Source organism: Oenanthe melanoleuca, chromosome 1A (genome assembly GCF_029582105.1).
Source record: "Oenanthe melanoleuca isolate GR-GAL-2019-014 chromosome 1A, OMel1.0, whole genome shotgun sequence".
NCBI classification, from domain to species: Eukaryota; Metazoa; Chordata; class Aves; order Passeriformes; family Muscicapidae; genus Oenanthe; species Oenanthe melanoleuca.
Genome location: NC_079334.1, coordinates 7,334,547 through 7,351,816, shown reverse-complemented (window position 1 = coordinate 7,351,816; position 17,270 = coordinate 7,334,547). Strand labels below are relative to the sequence as shown.

General features: G+C 41.5%; 1 protein-coding gene across 1 annotated transcript; it reads right to left on the bottom strand.

Annotated features, from left to right (window-relative positions):
• Positions 1-1,224: 1,224 nt before the first annotated feature.
• On the bottom strand, positions 1,225-6,645 carry TMEM52B (transmembrane protein 52B). Its single transcript, XM_056513599.1, has 6 exons — positions 6,510-6,645; positions 5,687-6,304; positions 5,051-5,094; positions 4,320-4,358; positions 3,255-3,421; positions 1,225-2,563 (listed from the first exon to the last, which is right to left on the bottom strand). Exons 2-6 carry the CDS (start codon positions 5,732-5,734, stop codon positions 2,313-2,315), a joined length of 549 nt encoding a protein of 182 aa, XP_056369574.1. The 5' UTR covers positions 5,735-6,304; positions 6,510-6,645; the 3' UTR covers positions 1,225-2,312.
• Between the last annotated feature and the right edge of the window lie 10,625 nt (positions 6,646-17,270).

The following is a 17,270-nucleotide window of genomic DNA, read 5'->3' as shown; positions in this document are numbered from 1 at the left end:
CTGTGCCTAGAGATCCTATGGTGTTAGCACTAGAAGAGAAGGAATGGGAAATGACTCTAAGGGTCCAGGAAGAAAAAGAGGCTGTCTGCCAATCCTGAGCCCCTTTCTAAGAGAGAGCTGAGCCTGACTGCAGGAAGGGCTTTCAGGAATTGAAGGATGTTTTAATAACTGCTCCTGAAGTCTGGGACTACTGGGTTTTCTGGGCAGAATTGCTGCCCTGTGGAGCAGAGTGACCATCACGTGTTAAATGCCAGGACAGCTCAGGGTTTACAGGCAGGAGGAGCTGAATGTTCCCCCTGGAAAGCACTGTGAAGACTTCCAGGGAGTTTCTGGGCTTGACAGTACTTGACACATGTTCAGCAGATTCAAATGTCTCTGCTTGCTTTTACTGTGGAGTAAACAAGAGCCTTCCAGGAAATGTTCTGCAGCTTGGTGCAGCCAGGCCTGAGCAGCCCTTGAGAGAGCAGCTGATAAAATAGGTCACTCTAACAGGTGTTCCACAAACAGTTACTATTATTATTATTATTATTATTATTATTATTATTATTAGTATTAGTATTATTATTATTTCAAGGCCAGGCTGGATGGGAGTCTGAACAGTCTGGTCTAGTGGAAGGTGTCCCTGCCCATGGCAGTGGGATTGGAATTTGATGATCTTTAAGGTCCCCTCCAACCCAAACCATTCTACAATTCTAAAATTGAAGAAAGGTGTAATAGCAGAAGGGACATAATGCCACTTCTTTACTTATTTCACTTCAGTTTATAACTTGCTAATAATAATGTTATTATTATGACATTATTATAGGCACAGTTAATAATGACTAGACAATTTAGGAAGAAGTTTGTGACCTCAAAATCACGACCCTCATTAAATTCCTTTAGACACAAAATTCCTGTGACTGGTCAAGGTCTGGGGCATCATCAAAGATGTTTTGGTTATTCAATTTAGCTTTATTCTATCCCTGAAGCAATTTTATCAATGTTCTCTAAAATTTTCTATGGTTGTAATCTCAACAGCAGTTAGGTTCCTAAATATGTTTGGAATTAGTCTATGTTGGATCTTGTCCAACATTGTCCTTGTTCTTCTTATCTACAAAATAACTGTATTTTCTGTATTTCACGGGAAAGCAGATCAGCCTATTAGCTAAAGTGGAAATTTGGGTACTTCAGCAGGAAGGGCCTTGCAGGCATTTAAAAAAGATGTGACCTGTGTCTTCATATCACCACGAATATACACATGCAATTTATTCATGGCTGAATGAATCATCATGTGATATTTAATGTTGTTCTGCTTTAATCTTTTCAGGTGCTGAATCCAGGGTAGAGACAACACTGATGTAGTTCAACACTCACCTTCTCCTGACTGCCTAGTCCAGGGTTTTACAGATGGGCCATACCTATGTTCATTTCTGGATGGTTCAACATATTTGTATTGACCAGGAGAGATTCACAAGTTATTCAGTCTGAGAAATGGCTTGCATGTTTTAAATGGTCTCACTTCAATTGATCTGGTTTTGACAGCAACATTAGGAATTAATAAATGATTCTATATGAATGCATTGAAAGTATGATTGAGCTTTATTTCAGAGGTAGTGTTCTTGCTCCTCCCCTTGTTTGATCTGTTGGTACATGTATAATATTTTTAAATTCAAATATAAGAGCTTGTGACTACAATTTCAGATTTTCTATATGTCCCATTCAGAGCCAGACTCTGTTCACTCTATGTATACTGCAGGGCATTAAAGGCACACTGTGTACATACAGTCTGTATGTATGCTGTCTTTCATTTACATGTAGATTGTTTCCATTATTTTTTTTTTAAATTTACTGTAAATGGTTGGCAATTTCCAGAAGTTTGTTGTTAATACCGGGTTGTAATAGACATTCACAAAATTTTTTTGTTGTTTTTGTTGTTTTTGTTTTTGTTTTTTTTTTTTTTGTTTTGAAGACCTCTCTGCCATCCTGAGGAAATTTAGGCTAAAGGCAAGAGGAATGAGACTGCAAGATCACTGGCCTACAAAATGGCTCAGTACCTTGATCCTGCTGCCTGCTTATTTGTGCAAAGTGTGATTCCAGTGTTGTGTGCCTGTAATGAATGGGCTTGGAGAATGCAAATTATCTGAAGGAGGTGTCAAAAAGAGCCATTCCACTATGCTAGATCTGAAAATATTTGGAATTTTAGTTGTTTCCCCCCCTGCCCCCTTTCTCTATTGACTAAGGGAGTTAATTTGAAATTCTTAAGACCTTGCCCACCTGAATTAGTCTCTGCATGCAACCATCCTGTATTATTTGCTATCAAGTAAAGCCAGACATCAGTGTCCTGGGAGGGCTGGCTGGGCATCCTTGCCCTCTGCAGGCACCTGTGGTTTTTCCTCTGGCACTGGATCCAGGTCTGGCACTTTCTGCCCCGCCTTGGCCACTGTGAACCTGCTCATGTGCAGAGCTTCTTCATACACTGGAGGGGTGTCTGAGGCTGACAGGGGAGGTGTTCCCTGGGCAGCGTTGTGGGAGTGTGCCACAGCCAATATCCTCCTGGCAGCTGGCCCAAACACCGAGTGGAGAGCTGGAAGAGAAGAGACCAAAGCTGTTTGCCTCATCCCAAGAGCATTGTGTGATTAGAGGAGGGCAAGCATATCCACGGGGCATAGGATTTTCCCTTCTCACAGCCAGAATGTTTTCCTTTTCCTGTCTTCCCTAAAAGGAGTGTGTGTGTGTGAAATCCTGCTAGCAGCCCCCCACAATTCCTCTCTCCTGAAATCCCACTGAAACCTGTATCTGCCCTTATTCCACCCAAACATCCTGCTGGCAGCCCCCCACAATTCCTCTCTCCTGAAATCCCATTGAAACCTGTAGCTGCCCTTATTCCACCCAAACATCCTGCTGGCAGCCCCCCACAATTCCTCTCTCCTGAAATCCCATTGAAACCTGTAGCTGCCCTTTTTACACCCAAACATCCTGCTGGCAGCCCCCCACAATTCCTCTCTCCTGAAATCCCATTGAAACCTGTAGCTGCCCTTTTTACACCCAAACATCCTGCTGGCAGCCCCCCACAATTCCTCTCTCCTGAAATCCCACTGAAACCTGTAGCTGCCCTTTTCCACCCCAACCCGTCTCAGCTTGTAGCACATACAGAGGTGGCTTTCCCTCCCTCCTGCCATGAACTGCCCTCTGCCAGCCTTGGGGTGCCCCCAGCTGGGCTTTGCAGTGCAGCAGGGTGCTGAGGTGCCCTGAAGGGTCTGGCAAGGCCAACTCACAGGTGATGGTGCTCTGGAGGGTGCTGTCGTGGTCAAAGGCGATGACGGTCACCTCGTAGGGCTGAGGGCCCGACTCGTCCCCGGTCTGGTGGCACTGGAAGCAGCACCTCACACAGACAGAGACCAGCCCACACAGCAGCAGGAGCCCCCCAACCACCAGCACCAGCCTGCAGCAGGAGGGGACACAGAATTAGGACAGAAAGATTTGGTTTGCAGGACATCTCTTAATGTCTCTGACTGCTTACAGCATGGTTAACCTCAAAGCTAAACAGAGTCACCTGGGGCTTTGTCCAGCTGGGTTTGGACAGTATCCAGGGATGCAGATCCATCATCCCCTCCATGTACCAGTTCAAGTGCTGCACCATCCTTAGGGGAAGCATTTTTCTCCTGTCTAATCAGAATTTTCCTGTCTGCAGCTAGGTCAGCCACCTTGTGTGCTCCTACTGAGCACCTCTGAGAAGTTTCTGTCTTTATCTTCTCTCAAGATCCCCCTTAGGTAGTGGAAAACTGCAATCACTTTGTCCCCTTATCTTCCTCCAGGCTGAAGAAACCTTTTTTTAATTGGCTCTCCAGGGGACTCATTTCAGTTTGCCAACATCTATTTTGTACTGGGGACCAAAGCCAGGTATTCCAGACATCTCATCATAAGTGACAAGCAGAGAGGAAAAACTGGATCTTGCAATCTTCTGGCATACCTGTATTAATTCAGCCTTCTAGATGTTCAACAACTACCATCCTTCTTAATCTCATCCTGGTGGGAATGACTAAGAAATCAGACAGAACTTACTTTAAAAATCAGTCTTTTAAAAGGCATATTGTGCCATGGATACTTTATTAATAGTGTTCATATGACTAAATATGTGTAATAAAAAAGGAGGCTGGTGGGTCAACTTTTGTAAAAGACAATGACATATCTGAAGGGCTGCCTTGCTCTTATAGAGCTCTGGAGAATCCCAGGGAAAAGGAGGGGGTGACATCACTCTTAAGCAGGTCACATTAAATCCCACCCCTTGCTACTGGAATTGTCTAGAGATGCAGATATTTAGAGTAAACATGTTATCTTACCAGATATACCACAGACGGTCCCATTCTGTACCTGAACAGCTGAAGAGAAGAGGGTACAAGAAACAGTTATCCACAGAACACCAAATAAATGTGAAGATCCCCATGGCACCCTCCTCCACCTCCCCTCATGCTCCTCACTCACTGTCCAGGTTCCAGATGGCACAATGATGAGAAACTCATTGTGCTTTGTGGAGGACACAGCTGTCCAACCTCATCAATATCCCTGTTAGGTGAATTTCCCTTCTGTTGGCTTTATATCTTGATTGTTTTCCTGATAATTATCCTTGCCCAATTCCCTGTGCAAACCTTAGAGATCTGCATTCATGTTCGTTTTTTTCTTTTTTGTCACTATATAATTCTAGCTATTCTTACAAATTATATCACTGATAGTAATATTCACCAAAGCAGTATATTTCAAACCATTTTTTCAAGGAAAGTTCAGTTCTAAATTCATATTCCCAGTCAACTGAAATTACACCAGAAAGCTCTTAATTGTTGCAGTAATGCAAATATGCAGCAGGAGCATACCACAAGATCAGTATGTTGACCAATAAAAATAGTAATTGATACAGTTCACATTCAAAGTAATGGTGATTTTACACGAATTTTTAATACAATTAAATAAGATTTTCTGGGAAATGTTAGCCATCAAGTCATAATGCCCATGTCCAGTGTTGTCTTTGTGGTTCATTGTTTTCTCAAAAGAAGAGCAAGATTGACAAATACTTAACAGTTCAGTGTTGAGGCAGCCTTCCTCACCTCTCACTTGGGGGAACTAGAAGGAGAAAAGCAGCAAAGACACAGAGTGAATTAAATCTTTGTCAAATGCATCTTGTATATCTTTTATATTATGAGCCTGGATCTCCTATGGTAGAGACGTGCTGTTATCTATCTTCCATTGTTTCTATCATATATTTTTCTGTAGATTTGAAGTTACTCTTGCCAACAGCATTGTTTCATACACTAACTTCCTGTAGTCCTTAAAATCCTATTTAGTACTGTTCTTGACTTCATTGTCACCACAATCTTCCCTTTCTCCACTACAAGCCATGTCATTTTCCAGCTCTAGATCCTTCTCCATGCTCCATTATTAAGAACATTTAAATACCCTGCTTCATATTACACCCACCCTGGCTTGAAAACTGCTCTGTCCCTCCAGCACTCCTACCCTTCTCATTCCTTTTCCTTGGGTACCCTCATGGCTGAGTTACCGTCCCAGGAATAGCAGCAAATATTATCTTCTCTGTGTGTGCCTTTTAAATGTCCAGTCCTTTCTAATATCAGAAAAATTATTATTGTTACTGGCCCTCCATCTTTCCAGTATCTGACCAGAGACCCCATGAAGAGGAATGTCAAAGATGACTTACCCATAGGAAACTCCCTACAACAAAGCAGATCATGTCTGAGTTATGCATCCCTGTAAGGTGGTTCTGTGGCCTCTTGGTGATTCAAGCTGCTTGGAGTCTTCTTGTCCTTTCTACTTTCAGTTCATCCTCACCAGTCCAGTGGCCAGGAGAAGGAGCAGCTTCTATGCTGTGTGTTGGATTTGATCTCTTCCTCCTACTCTTCCTCTTTCTGTCCTTCAGGTTTTTGTTTTCCCTCTTTTCCTTTTTGACACTGGCAATTCCTGATTGTTTCTGCCTGTCTCTTTTTGTTATTCTATTGGCCTGGTTCTCTTCCTCTTTTGAAGGGATTTTTAAAACTTTCCAGTCAGATCAGGAGAAGAGCAGTGGCTGCAGGTTCTTACTTTAGATGTTTAACTAGTTTGGTGAAGGGCATCATGAGATCTCTGCAGGCCTGACCCTTCTTCAGAAAGGGTCTCTGAGTTTGTTCATTCCCAATTATTTCTCTCCCCGCCCCTACCCTGAGGGGAGTGGGTTGAAGGTCATGTTACTGACCTGTTTAAATGGAGTTCAGATTCCTCTCCATCCTCCAGGACCTTTCCTGCTCCTGCACTCACATTGTCCTACCTCTGATGATCCAATCTGCTGATTTAGAAGTGAAAGAATTTGCCATATCATAATTATATATAGCACTTTATATATATTTATATCTGCAGTTTTATACCCATGTGTGTATATGAATATACATGTATACATATGAATATATATATATATATATATATATATATATAGATATGCAGCAACTCTTGCACCTCCCATTTTAAGGCTCTGCCGTCATCCCTCTCACCTGGTCATGTCCTGCTATGTCACTCCAGCAGCTGAGAGTCTGTTCACTCACAGGTCCCACTCCCAAACTTCCTGCATGGCCAGCCAAGTCCACCTAAATCCCTTGCAGCAGAGGGATATCTGATTCTCCTGTCCTGGATATTATGAGTCCTTCAGCTGGTTATATTCACAGGCTGCATTCAACGACCCATTAATTTTCTTTGTCTTGTAGAATTGCTGAAAATTTCTGTTAGTGCTCATGGCTCTCCAGAGTGTTATTACAGTCATGTAATTGGGTTCTGCTAATCTTTCTCTTTTGAATAGCTGAGACAGAAAAAAATGCTCTGCAGTAATGTGTAACTATTTGTGTTTGGGAACCACCTGGGACTGGTGCATAAATGTTTGTTAAAGGCAGGATGGCAGCTAGTGAGACTTGTTACCCCTTGTTGCAATCACAGCCCCTTCACATTAAACTGGTGAATCATTAGCCCTGCTGGTGCATTTTAGAGTTGCAGAGCAGAACAAATGGATTCATGAAATAATGTTTTCTCCCAAGGCAGGCTAAAACCCATTTGCCATTCTCTAATTATAAAAGTAGTGGTGCAGTATAAACATGCCTTAGAAGTAGTTTATCCATCCATCCATCCATCCATCCATCCATCCATCCATCCATCCATCCATCCATCCATCCATTCTGAGTCCTGATGGACAAATAAGAAAGGAAAAAAGAAAGAAAGATGCCCTACTGATATTGTATTTACATAGGAATTGACCAATAGTCTTTTTGTCTCCTTCTCCTAAATTCTTTGGTGTCTTAGAAGAAAAGACCCAGCAGAACTGTAAAATAGCTTTTCTTGCATGCATGGCTTTTGCAATTGGTGGGATTCAATGTGGAAAAGAAGTACAAATCACTAATGTTTTTAAGAGCTTCTTACTATCAGTATGATGATTGAATAGATCATGATTTGATTTTAGCTGAAATTCAGTCATATCATAATCTCAAATTCTGGGATGATCCAAATGCAGAAATAGCAGAAAAAGTGACCAAAAATTCCTTAAAGAAAAAGCTGCAGTGTGACATGAAACAGTGACCTCTCCAAAAGGATATTATAATAAATTCTTGCTGAAACTTATTGATTACTCTTCTTCAATTTATGGTATTGCTATTAACCCTTTGCTTCCAGTGTTACCAAAAATAGGAAAAAATACAGACTCCTTAACACCAATGTAGCATTAAGAAGTAGGCATTCTTTATTTGGAAGGATGCACGAGGGGATAGCCTCTGGAATATTGTTCATGCTGAGCACAGAAAAAACTCCTATTTAGAGGCTTTATTTTCATACGTATTGATTAATTTTCCTGGAATAAACATGCATTTGATAATCATTTCCCCAAAATCATTAACATATTTTCCCTCCTCTCTGCAGATGTGTTTTTCTGTCCTGGGAGTCTCTTTGGTGGTCCCTGGTGTCTGGTGACCCCGAAGTCAAACCTGGTGAACTGAGAAAAGTTGCCACAAATGGGCTGGTTGCTCTCCAGTTCTTCTTTCTGTAGAATGGGCATTGTGCAGTCCCATAGGCCAGTGTTTTTTCAAGAATGATCATGTATTAACCCACCAGGTACAAAAAATTCTTCATCTGGCAACATTCTTCCCTTTAAGGCTTGTGAAGCTTGTCTTTAACTGTTCCAGGAGGTGGCCTTTTCCTGCTTATGGGATTGTTTTTTAAACAAATTGGACATTGCACTGTTACAGATTTTTCTATTTCAGTCGTTCCCACACTGAGTACAGAGTTTTGGAACTAGATGTCAGGGACTTAATTCCCCTGAGGGACTTGTGTTCTTTTCCCATTACTTTCCTCCCTCAAGGAAGTGGAACAATAACCTGTTGGTTGTTTGTTACCCACCATCCCTCTTGATTCTTAGTGTCTTTTAATATATTTTCTAAACATTGGTCCTCACTGTCAGAATGAGCTTAAATTCAGGTATGTATTATTTATTTATTTATTTATTTATTTTTATTTTTTAATTTTTTTTTTGTGTGGCACTGACTCTGGGGATGCAATTTTCAGCTACTCCTCAAGCTGCTTTTTCTGCCAGTCAGTTTCCCACTCTAACATTAGTTTGTCCAGATTGATGTGCTTTGCAACACATCACTGCCACCTCCTTTGGTTTTTTAAACTTCTTTCAGAAGTTGTAAAATTTCTTCTCTGTCTTGAAGAGATGATCCTTGAGCTGATAGCAGTCCTCTTTCCTTCCATATGCTCCACAGGCATGAATCACAACAAATACATATCTGGGGTCAGTCCAAATATTCACTCTTTTGCCCACTGCCAAGTTCAATGCTGGTTTTAGTGCTATTATCTCTGCTTTTTGGGCTGATGTGTTAATTGGTAAAGACTGAGCTTCTAATACCTCAGTGGCAGTCACCACTGCATATCTTACCATCCATTTTCCATCTTTCATGAAACTGCTGTCATCTACATAATTCTAAATCATGATTCTCTATTGGTTCATCCTGGAAATCAGTTCTGCTGGAATATACCTGTTCCATGGTTTGGAGAGTATCCTGTGTCAGGGCTCCCTCATCCACTGCTTTGGATCAAGGAAAATGGCTGGATTCATGGCTGCTGTTGTCTTTAACTCCACATCACCCTGTTCCAAGAGCACAACCTGGTATTTGAGGATCCTGCTGGGGGATAGCCAATGCCCTTCCTTTGCTCTAATATGGATGTCACCACGTGAGGGACAAAAGCAGTGATGTGTTGTCCAGACCTGAGCTTCCTGGCCTCTTGGATCAGTGGAACAGTTGCAGCAATTGTTTGCAAGTATCCTGGCCATCCTCTGCTCACTACATCCAGCTGTCTGGAGAAACAGCCCACAGGTTTCTTCCAGATTCTCAACTTCTGCATCAGGACCCCCAGGTGCCCTCAGGTTATCTGAGCATCCAGTTTCCCCCAGAAATCTCTCCCCAGTAAGGGGACTGGGCTTTAAGGCATATATAGAAACTGATGAGTAGTGCAGTTCTTTCCTGATTTAAATTTCATGGGCTGACAGAGTTTCACTTTTCCCTGTAGTACCAGTTATATTTACCAAATTGTGTACATTTACCACATATACCAATTTACATTTAATAATTTGCAATTTACAATTTACCAATTTACATTTCCCATATCTTTACTAAACTTTCCTTTACGTGTATTCAATACAGAACAAGTTACCCCTGTGCTTAGCAAAAATTCCACCACTTCTTTCCACAGGAGCTCAGCTGGGATAGAATCCCCCCTTCATCTTCTCAATAGGCTGTAAGGCAGGGTCCAGCTTCCCAGCCTGCAAGCATTTCCACTTCCAACCCCCTTTTCCTTACCAAATGCACTCTGGTTTTGCCTTTAATCGTTGTCAGGGAAAAGATGGAGCCTCCTGCCTCCCCTTCTTTTTCCACCTCGCCTTTCTCTTTCTCCTGCCCTGCTGGGCAGTCCCTTAGCACCCTCTAGAGTTCCAAGTAGGTTCTTCTGGCTCTTGTTTTCCCTTCCAGCCTGTCACATTTCCTTTTCCCTACGCCTGTTATAACACACTTTCCAAGCTTCATCTAACAACTTTCCTGAGTCACACCACTCTGTTTCTTCCATATTCTGGAGTTTGCTTCTAATATCTGGGGCCAACTGCCCTATAGATAGTTTCTAACGTACAGCCTCCTCTAGATTCTCAGGATCTCAGGATTAGTGTATTTTCTGGCAGTCACCTTCAATTATTCGATGAAAGTTGCAGTCCTGTCCTGCTTTACCTCATGCAGTTTTGACCTTTGGCTTTCAGTGTAGCACACTTTACACCAAATAATGTCCATCTCTGGTACCTTGTTAAACCATCTCCATCCAGGTAAATTAATGTCCCACCTTGGGTCTGTTGAAGGAAAATTTTGATCTACAGTTGCTTCTAAGCTTCCTTCTCCACCTGCTTTCTGCCCATGGTCAACACCATGTTTTTTTCTGTACTAACCAATGATATTAACTAGTATATCACTTTTGTATAATTTCAATCAGGGTCTTGAGTCCTAATTATAGTTCCTGGTGTAATTCCAGCAGTTGGGTCAGCCTTGGTTTACTAGTCACAGGATCATTAGGGTTGGAAAAGGCCTCTGAGACCATTCAGTCCAACCTGTGACTCATCACCACCTTATCAACCAGACCATGGCAGTAAGTGCCATATCCAGATTCTTTAAACACCTCCTGAGACAGTGACTTAACCACCTCCCAGGACAGTTCCTTCTACTACAACCTCACCAAATTATTTTTAGGTTTTTCCACATGTCAGGATTAGGGCAGTCCCTTGGTTTCTGCCTTCTTCCACTACTTTAACATGAACTCTTATAACACTGCCCCCCAGCCAACCTTGCAGACAAATGGTGTATGAAATTATCCTGTGGAGTGAGACCAGAAAGGCTTTGGCAAACTGTTTTTAAATGTTCTTTCTAAAAGCTGCAGAGAACAGAGGCTATTGAAGAACAAAGCTTTGTCCTTCAGTGGCAGATGCTGAAGCAGTGCCACATGTTGTGCTAATTCCCTTGATTCAGCCACTTAACACAAAGGAAAGCAAGATCTAGAGTTGCCTGGCATAGTCCCAAAAAAGCAAGACAGCAGCTGGTGCAAAATAAAGAAAAAAAGTGCAGTTTTATATAGTTAGAAACTAATGAACTGAGCTTTAAACCCACCAGCCAATTTGAAATGACTGGATATGCCAGTGTCCGTGAATCCTGAAAAGTCAGAATGCAGGATTGTACAAATTCACTGCTAGCTCATCTATGAAGGCCATTACATGGGGAAAAATATACATATACAGGCTCATGTTATATGTTATATCTTGTGCTTTCTATTGCAATTCAGACTTACACTTGAAGGAGGACTACACACCTAGTGAAATGAAGAAATAAAGATACAGGGAAACAACTATGGGATCCAGACTATGGATTAACTTTTTCCATGAGTCTGGGAAATGAAGCTGATGTTGCTTTTCTTGGGAGCTCAGAAAGAAACTCCGACCTGAAAACAGCAGTTCAATGGGTGCATCAGCTAGTTATTTATGGTTGAGCTATATGTGTCAGATGGCAACAGGTAAAAAAGCACAGTTTATTTCTCAGGTGATGCAAGGACAACACTTTCATAACTATAGAGCACCCACAGGTCAGCACGGCCCCCCTTGGTTTGTGATCCCTTGTTCTGTCTCTCAGCAAACTTGATGCCTCTGCAGTCCACCCCTATTCAGGACACAGGGTTTTACTTCATTCTGTTTGTACTAGGTGTACAACACAAAAAATAAAGGGCCTCCTGAAGGAAAGGGATTGACTGAAAAGGCACTATCTTGCCTATCTGGGTTGTGATGTGGTTGTTTCATGCAGAGTGGTCAAGGTCCCCTCTGCTGATAGCAGGAAGCTGACCTTGCTTTTTCAGGGAAACTGCTCCCAGAGATTTCTAAGCACAGAGGAAAATCAGTAACTTTCCAGTCTGAGGTGACTACTCTGTCTGGAACTTCTGTAACATCTAAAACCAGACTACAGAGTTTCCCATGCTTTCAAATGGATGCAGATTTGGATTTACCCTCCCTCTTCTGCAGGGGAAGATCAGGAGGCAGAGAGCTGGCATCCTATGTGACCTCATAGTGGGAGGGCTTGGAGTTCTTGGGCAAATAATAGCTGGGACACCACAAAATGCAGACTTTCCCTCTGTGTTTACACCTATAGATTAAAATAATCTGTCTCCTTAGCTACACAGGTAGTCCCATCCCTTCTGGGAACAAGGATGTGCAACTAGTCTGATGTCCCAAAAATCTGTGTATACAAATAAGTTGCCAGATGGGGAATCACAGACTATGGAGTACAGGACTCACCTGTCTTTAGGATGAGATATGCTCTGTTTTACTAAACATGTGGAGCAGATGGAGTGGGGAATGGTCAAAGCCCCATCCAGCCTGGCCTTGAACACTTCAAGGATGAGGCAGCCACTGCTTCTCTGGGCAACCTGTGCCAGGGCCTCACGGCTCTTTAAACTGAATAATTACCTCCCAGTATCTAATCTAAACCTAGTCCTTATCTGAACTGGTCCCCAAGTTTCTCTTCTGGTTAGCAAAGAGAAATTAGCATTTCTCTATTAGCACAATATATCCCAGTCTGTTGCTGATTTCTAAATTAAGCGAGCTGTATTCTTAAAGCTGTTGTCATTCCTGGGCAAAGTCAGCTGAGAGTGACCATGCTGGATCTCCTCTGTACACACCTTGCAGGCTGTTCCCAGTTATCACAGAAGGAGCTTTAGTGTCCCCTTGGTGGACACTAAAGTTGGGCAAGATGAACTCGGTGTGTCTAGCTGTTTGTTCTTGTGTTTTAAGAAGTGTTTGCAAACTGCCTTGTTTGCTTTTCAGAAATGCTTTGGCTTCTTCTCACCTTGGCCTGGCTTTAGCTAAAAATGATATTTAGGTAAATGATTTATACCAAATACATGCATCCTGTCCTGCACATTGAAAAAAATTGCAAGAGAACAAAGGACAAAATTGTCCTTTGGGTTACTGAAGGCTGATCTCTGTAAGGCATTAGAAATATAAGTAGCACTTATAAACAATTTCAGAACACTTCTTTTTTTTTTTTTTTCCTTTTTCTTATCTCCACTTGATTGTTCTGTTAGGCTTTTATTCTGTGTCTTACCAGACCAATACTACATCTAATTAAAATACACACAGCCTTTTAAAAGTAGGTGTAGGGAAAGAGGAAGAGAGCTAGGACTTCAAAGCTCTCCGACTGGTGTAATGGAAATAAACATCCACCTCCCAAATTAACTCCCCAAATTCAACTTTGTCTCTGAAAAGCCATAACAAGATGCCATGAACCACTGCTTTGGAGTGAATAATACCTGCTCCTTCTGAGTTGAGATCTTTTGCCAGAGAAGTTCTGTGCTGATATCCCTGTGTCACCTCTGCTGTGCAAACAGGGAAAAGGCCACAGGCATCCAGCTTCTGCTGAATCAAGGACTGAACCTGAGAGCCCTGAACATAAGTCCAGCATAAAATCCACTGCTTGTAAATTGCTTCAGGCTCACACAGGATGTTAATCTGAATTAATACTTTAAATGCTGAGTGGTTTTCCTGCTAAAACTTTTGTTTCTGCACGGGGATGGATAGATAGGAAATAGAAATTTCCTCAGCTTCTCTTACATTTGCTGGATGCCTCAAAGCACAATCTGCTGTGTGGGCAGCCAGGGAATATTTTGAATGGGTAAAGCAGATATCTCAGAAAATCTATAAGCTTTAGTATAGGGAGTAACCATGGCAAACAAAGTGTTTGCAAAGGCCCAGCCTCCATGATTTCTCCCGACGGGCTCAAGTGGGAGAAAACTGATTGTCATTCACACCTAATCCTCTCAGCTGAGCTCCTGCTTTCTGAGGAGCACTTCTCAGAGACAGGTACCTCGGGAAACGATGCCAGGCAGAGCACTGGGCAGTCAGCAGCCTGTTTTATCCATGTTTATGCCTTTGGATGCCAGGCTGAATAATTCAACTGGCCTGGCACTCATTTGCCTCATTTGCTAATGGCATCAGTCAATGCCATCAACACAATGCAAGATAGTTCAGAAGGAAGCTTTGCACAAGACAGGGCCAAAATTAGACATTCAGGTAAAAATAATTTAAGATAATTGATGACTAAAATATATGTTATGTCAATAATCTGTCAGACAGCTGTCACAGTTACCCTGGTGGCTGGCTGGACATCTCTTGGTGCCTGAACTGATGTCAATGAAAAGGAGATTTATCTTTTTTCTGGAGGTAGAGATAGGTCTGCCCTGATGGATGAAGGGAGACCACTATTCAGATTATGTGGGAAGAGAATTAAGGTTATTTGGACTGAGCACTGAAAGGACTAGTCAGCCTGAGTCAGTGGATTATAGGGGATGATCTCCAAATAGAGGAGGAACAGATCTATATTTCTGTTGGATCAAATGAACATGAGGGCCTTTTATTTTTACATTTCAATAGGCTTTAGAAGATGCCTCTGCTTTAGGAATCTGCTTAGTGCAGTTCACCAGTCAGCTTTTCAAAAAGCTTTGATTGCATTTCAGAGAAGCAAGAAAACAAATGGAGCCCCCTGAAAACAAACAAACAAACAAACAAACAAAAATTAATAGGAAAACAACCCTCCAGAGCAAAGAGTCTGGATTGCTGAGTCTGATCTCACTGTGGTGCCTTTTGCTCTAATATGAAAGAAATAGTAACTCAGATATTGGTATTTCTACTCTTTGATATTTAACTTTGGGTTTTTTTTTCTTCTTTTTCAAATAAACCCACTTACCCAATATGAAACATTTTTCTCTTAGTTCCCTGTAAATTCCAACTCATGCAACTATCCTGAGCTTACATTAATGTATGATGTTTCACTTTTAAGGATACCAATCTAAGCCCAGCAGACTCTGCTTCTAAAAGCATTCATAGCTCTAATACAAGTCAAGTGAATGATCTTGCAGCTAGCAGCTGCAGCATCCTCCAGAAGATAATACAGGACTTAGGTTCTCTATGAGACACAGGTCCTAAAAGCTTCTTGTCCTTCTCAAGCACAAAATCATCCTGCCTATAATCCTGTGCTACAGGGCACCATCATTTATATTATCAGTGTATGACAAAAATGAAATTTAAATATTGATTCTAAGTGTTTTAAATCCTTCATTCTCTTGAAGTTTGCTTGCATAGTAACGGCTTACAGAGTAAGGCTAAAAATGATGTCATTTGAATTAGGATTTTTTTGGGTTGAAAAATGAAACAAAGCATTTGTCAATGTTCATCATTCTCTAGAGTTTTTATAATGATCCCCAAATCTAAGACATTCACAATCTTCTCATTTGCTGCATGGTTAACCCTACACATTCAGGGCAGTATCAACACAGTGACATGGAAAAAGAGTGAAGCTGTCTGGATACATTCTATGCAAAATGTCCACACAGAATATGTACAGGAAGATGTTTTAAGGTGGTTTTGGTAAGGCTGTTTTTCATATCATTTGAATAGTCCAAAGGGCTACGTTGTGTTATCAAATCTAAATTGCATTTGGGTAACACTGAAGTGATAAGTAGAAACCAGATAAAAGAAGCCACAGGCTGCCTCTGTCAGTATTGTTTGAGAGGGTCATAAATGCTGTCAGGTCCAGATACCTTCAATTATGCAAAACTTGAAGCAGGTTTATAATAATAAAATTGGTATGGGTGTACTTTTACTGGCAAAGGGTTCAGGAAAAAGAAGATCATGAGGACTGCAGCTAACCAGAAAGAGAGGGAAGAAGTGTAGATGTGTGGCTGAGGTTGGGGAGGGCAGGAGAGTGGCAGGGGAAAGCTACTGATGGATCTGAAAGGGCAACCTGCATGTGCTGGTGGGGAAGGTCTCAGATGTAAGAAAGGGAATGGAAGCATCTCTCCAAAGTAGGGGCATGGCTTAAACATCCTTCTCCCTTTCTCTGCTGATCAGAAATCTGGAGGTCTCCTGGCTAACAAGAGGATGGGCTGATCCACTTTCACTGCCCACAGCACATGAGCTGCTCTCTGGAGAAACTCACAGTCTGCTTGTGCTGTGGATGTCTGTGGAGATCTCACTGACTCTGGACCTGCTCATTTATAAAAAGATAAAGGGACTTAGCCTTGGGGTCTTGGACACCTCTCCAAGACCTCCAGATAAGTTATAATTGCCCTGTGCATCTCTGGGGTTTGCACCTCTCATTCCCTTGCTCACACGAGGAAGAGCACAAGGGTTTTGAGAGGTCTGGAGTGAAGGAGGGGAGATGTAGCAGCTATAAAGTGCCTGATTTTACATCTTCTAACAATCCTCTGGCTCTGATCTGCCTCTGCAGCAGCAAGAAGTGTAAGTCAGAGGGAGAATTTAACTTCCTCAGCTTCAGAACATAAAGACGTTTAGGAAATTTAAATTGACTTTCTTATTCATATTACTTGGTAATCCTATTGTTATATAAAACCAGGATTACCACATTCCAGAGCTTGAAACAGAGAGATTAGGAACAGCATTCAACCCTAACATTTGCCACACCTCATTTTATACATTTATTAAAGAAAGAATGTCTGTTATATACTATTTGTTGCTGGTCAGCAGAAATATGTCTTTATGATAGAACTGGCTTCAGTTCACTAAGCAAATAAATACCATAAATATAACTTAGGGTCTATTTAGAAATTAATTCAAATCATTCAAAGTGTTATCTACTCACTTAATGCCAAACAGTGGCAAAATGCCCAGCACAAAAGGTACACTTCTAGATTTAGGTCTCAAAAATTAATAAGCATTAATTTTGCATTAGGGTGCATGATACTGGCTGGCTGTACCATTTTTCTGCTGCACTTCCCTTTCACATTCCATTAAAAAAGCAACCAAAGGGATTGAAAAATAGCTTGGAGATTTGAACATCTCATCTTCAACAGATGAGAGAGATGTAGGCACTGCTTGTTGTGCTTCTGAACAATGAGGGCAGACCTGTGCCACCAAGTCTTTCACTGTCATCAAGATAAACCACTTTACAAGCTTAAATAAAAGAAATGGACCTACTGACTCTATAAGATGTCTGCACAAACTGTAAATAGTTATTTGACCATCTCTCTGATTTTAGGAATAAAATAAAATCCAGTTTATATTTACATATATTCATGTCATATATTCATATATTCGTTTGCCCAAAAGTCATGTCTTTCATATAAATGTATGACTTCTGCATACACATTTAAAGAAGTCTTGCACATAATTATGTCATTTTAACAAT

What these genes read in the sequence shown, in the direction of transcription:
- TMEM52B (XM_056513599.1), bottom strand. Translation starts at nt 5,734, where the DNA reads ATGCATAACTCAGACATGATCTGCTTTGTTGTAGGGAGTTTCCTATGG. An exon ending in TTGTAGGGAGTTTCCTATGG is followed by an intron (nt 5,095 to 5,686) that starts GTAAGTCATCTT and finishes TTCTCCTTCTAG; the next exon opens with TTCCCCCAAGTGAGAGGTGA. An exon ending in CCTCCAGAGCACCATCACCT is followed by an intron (nt 2,564 to 3,254) that starts GTGAGTTGGCCT and finishes CTTCTCTTCCAG; the next exon opens with CTCTCCACTCGGTGTTTGGG.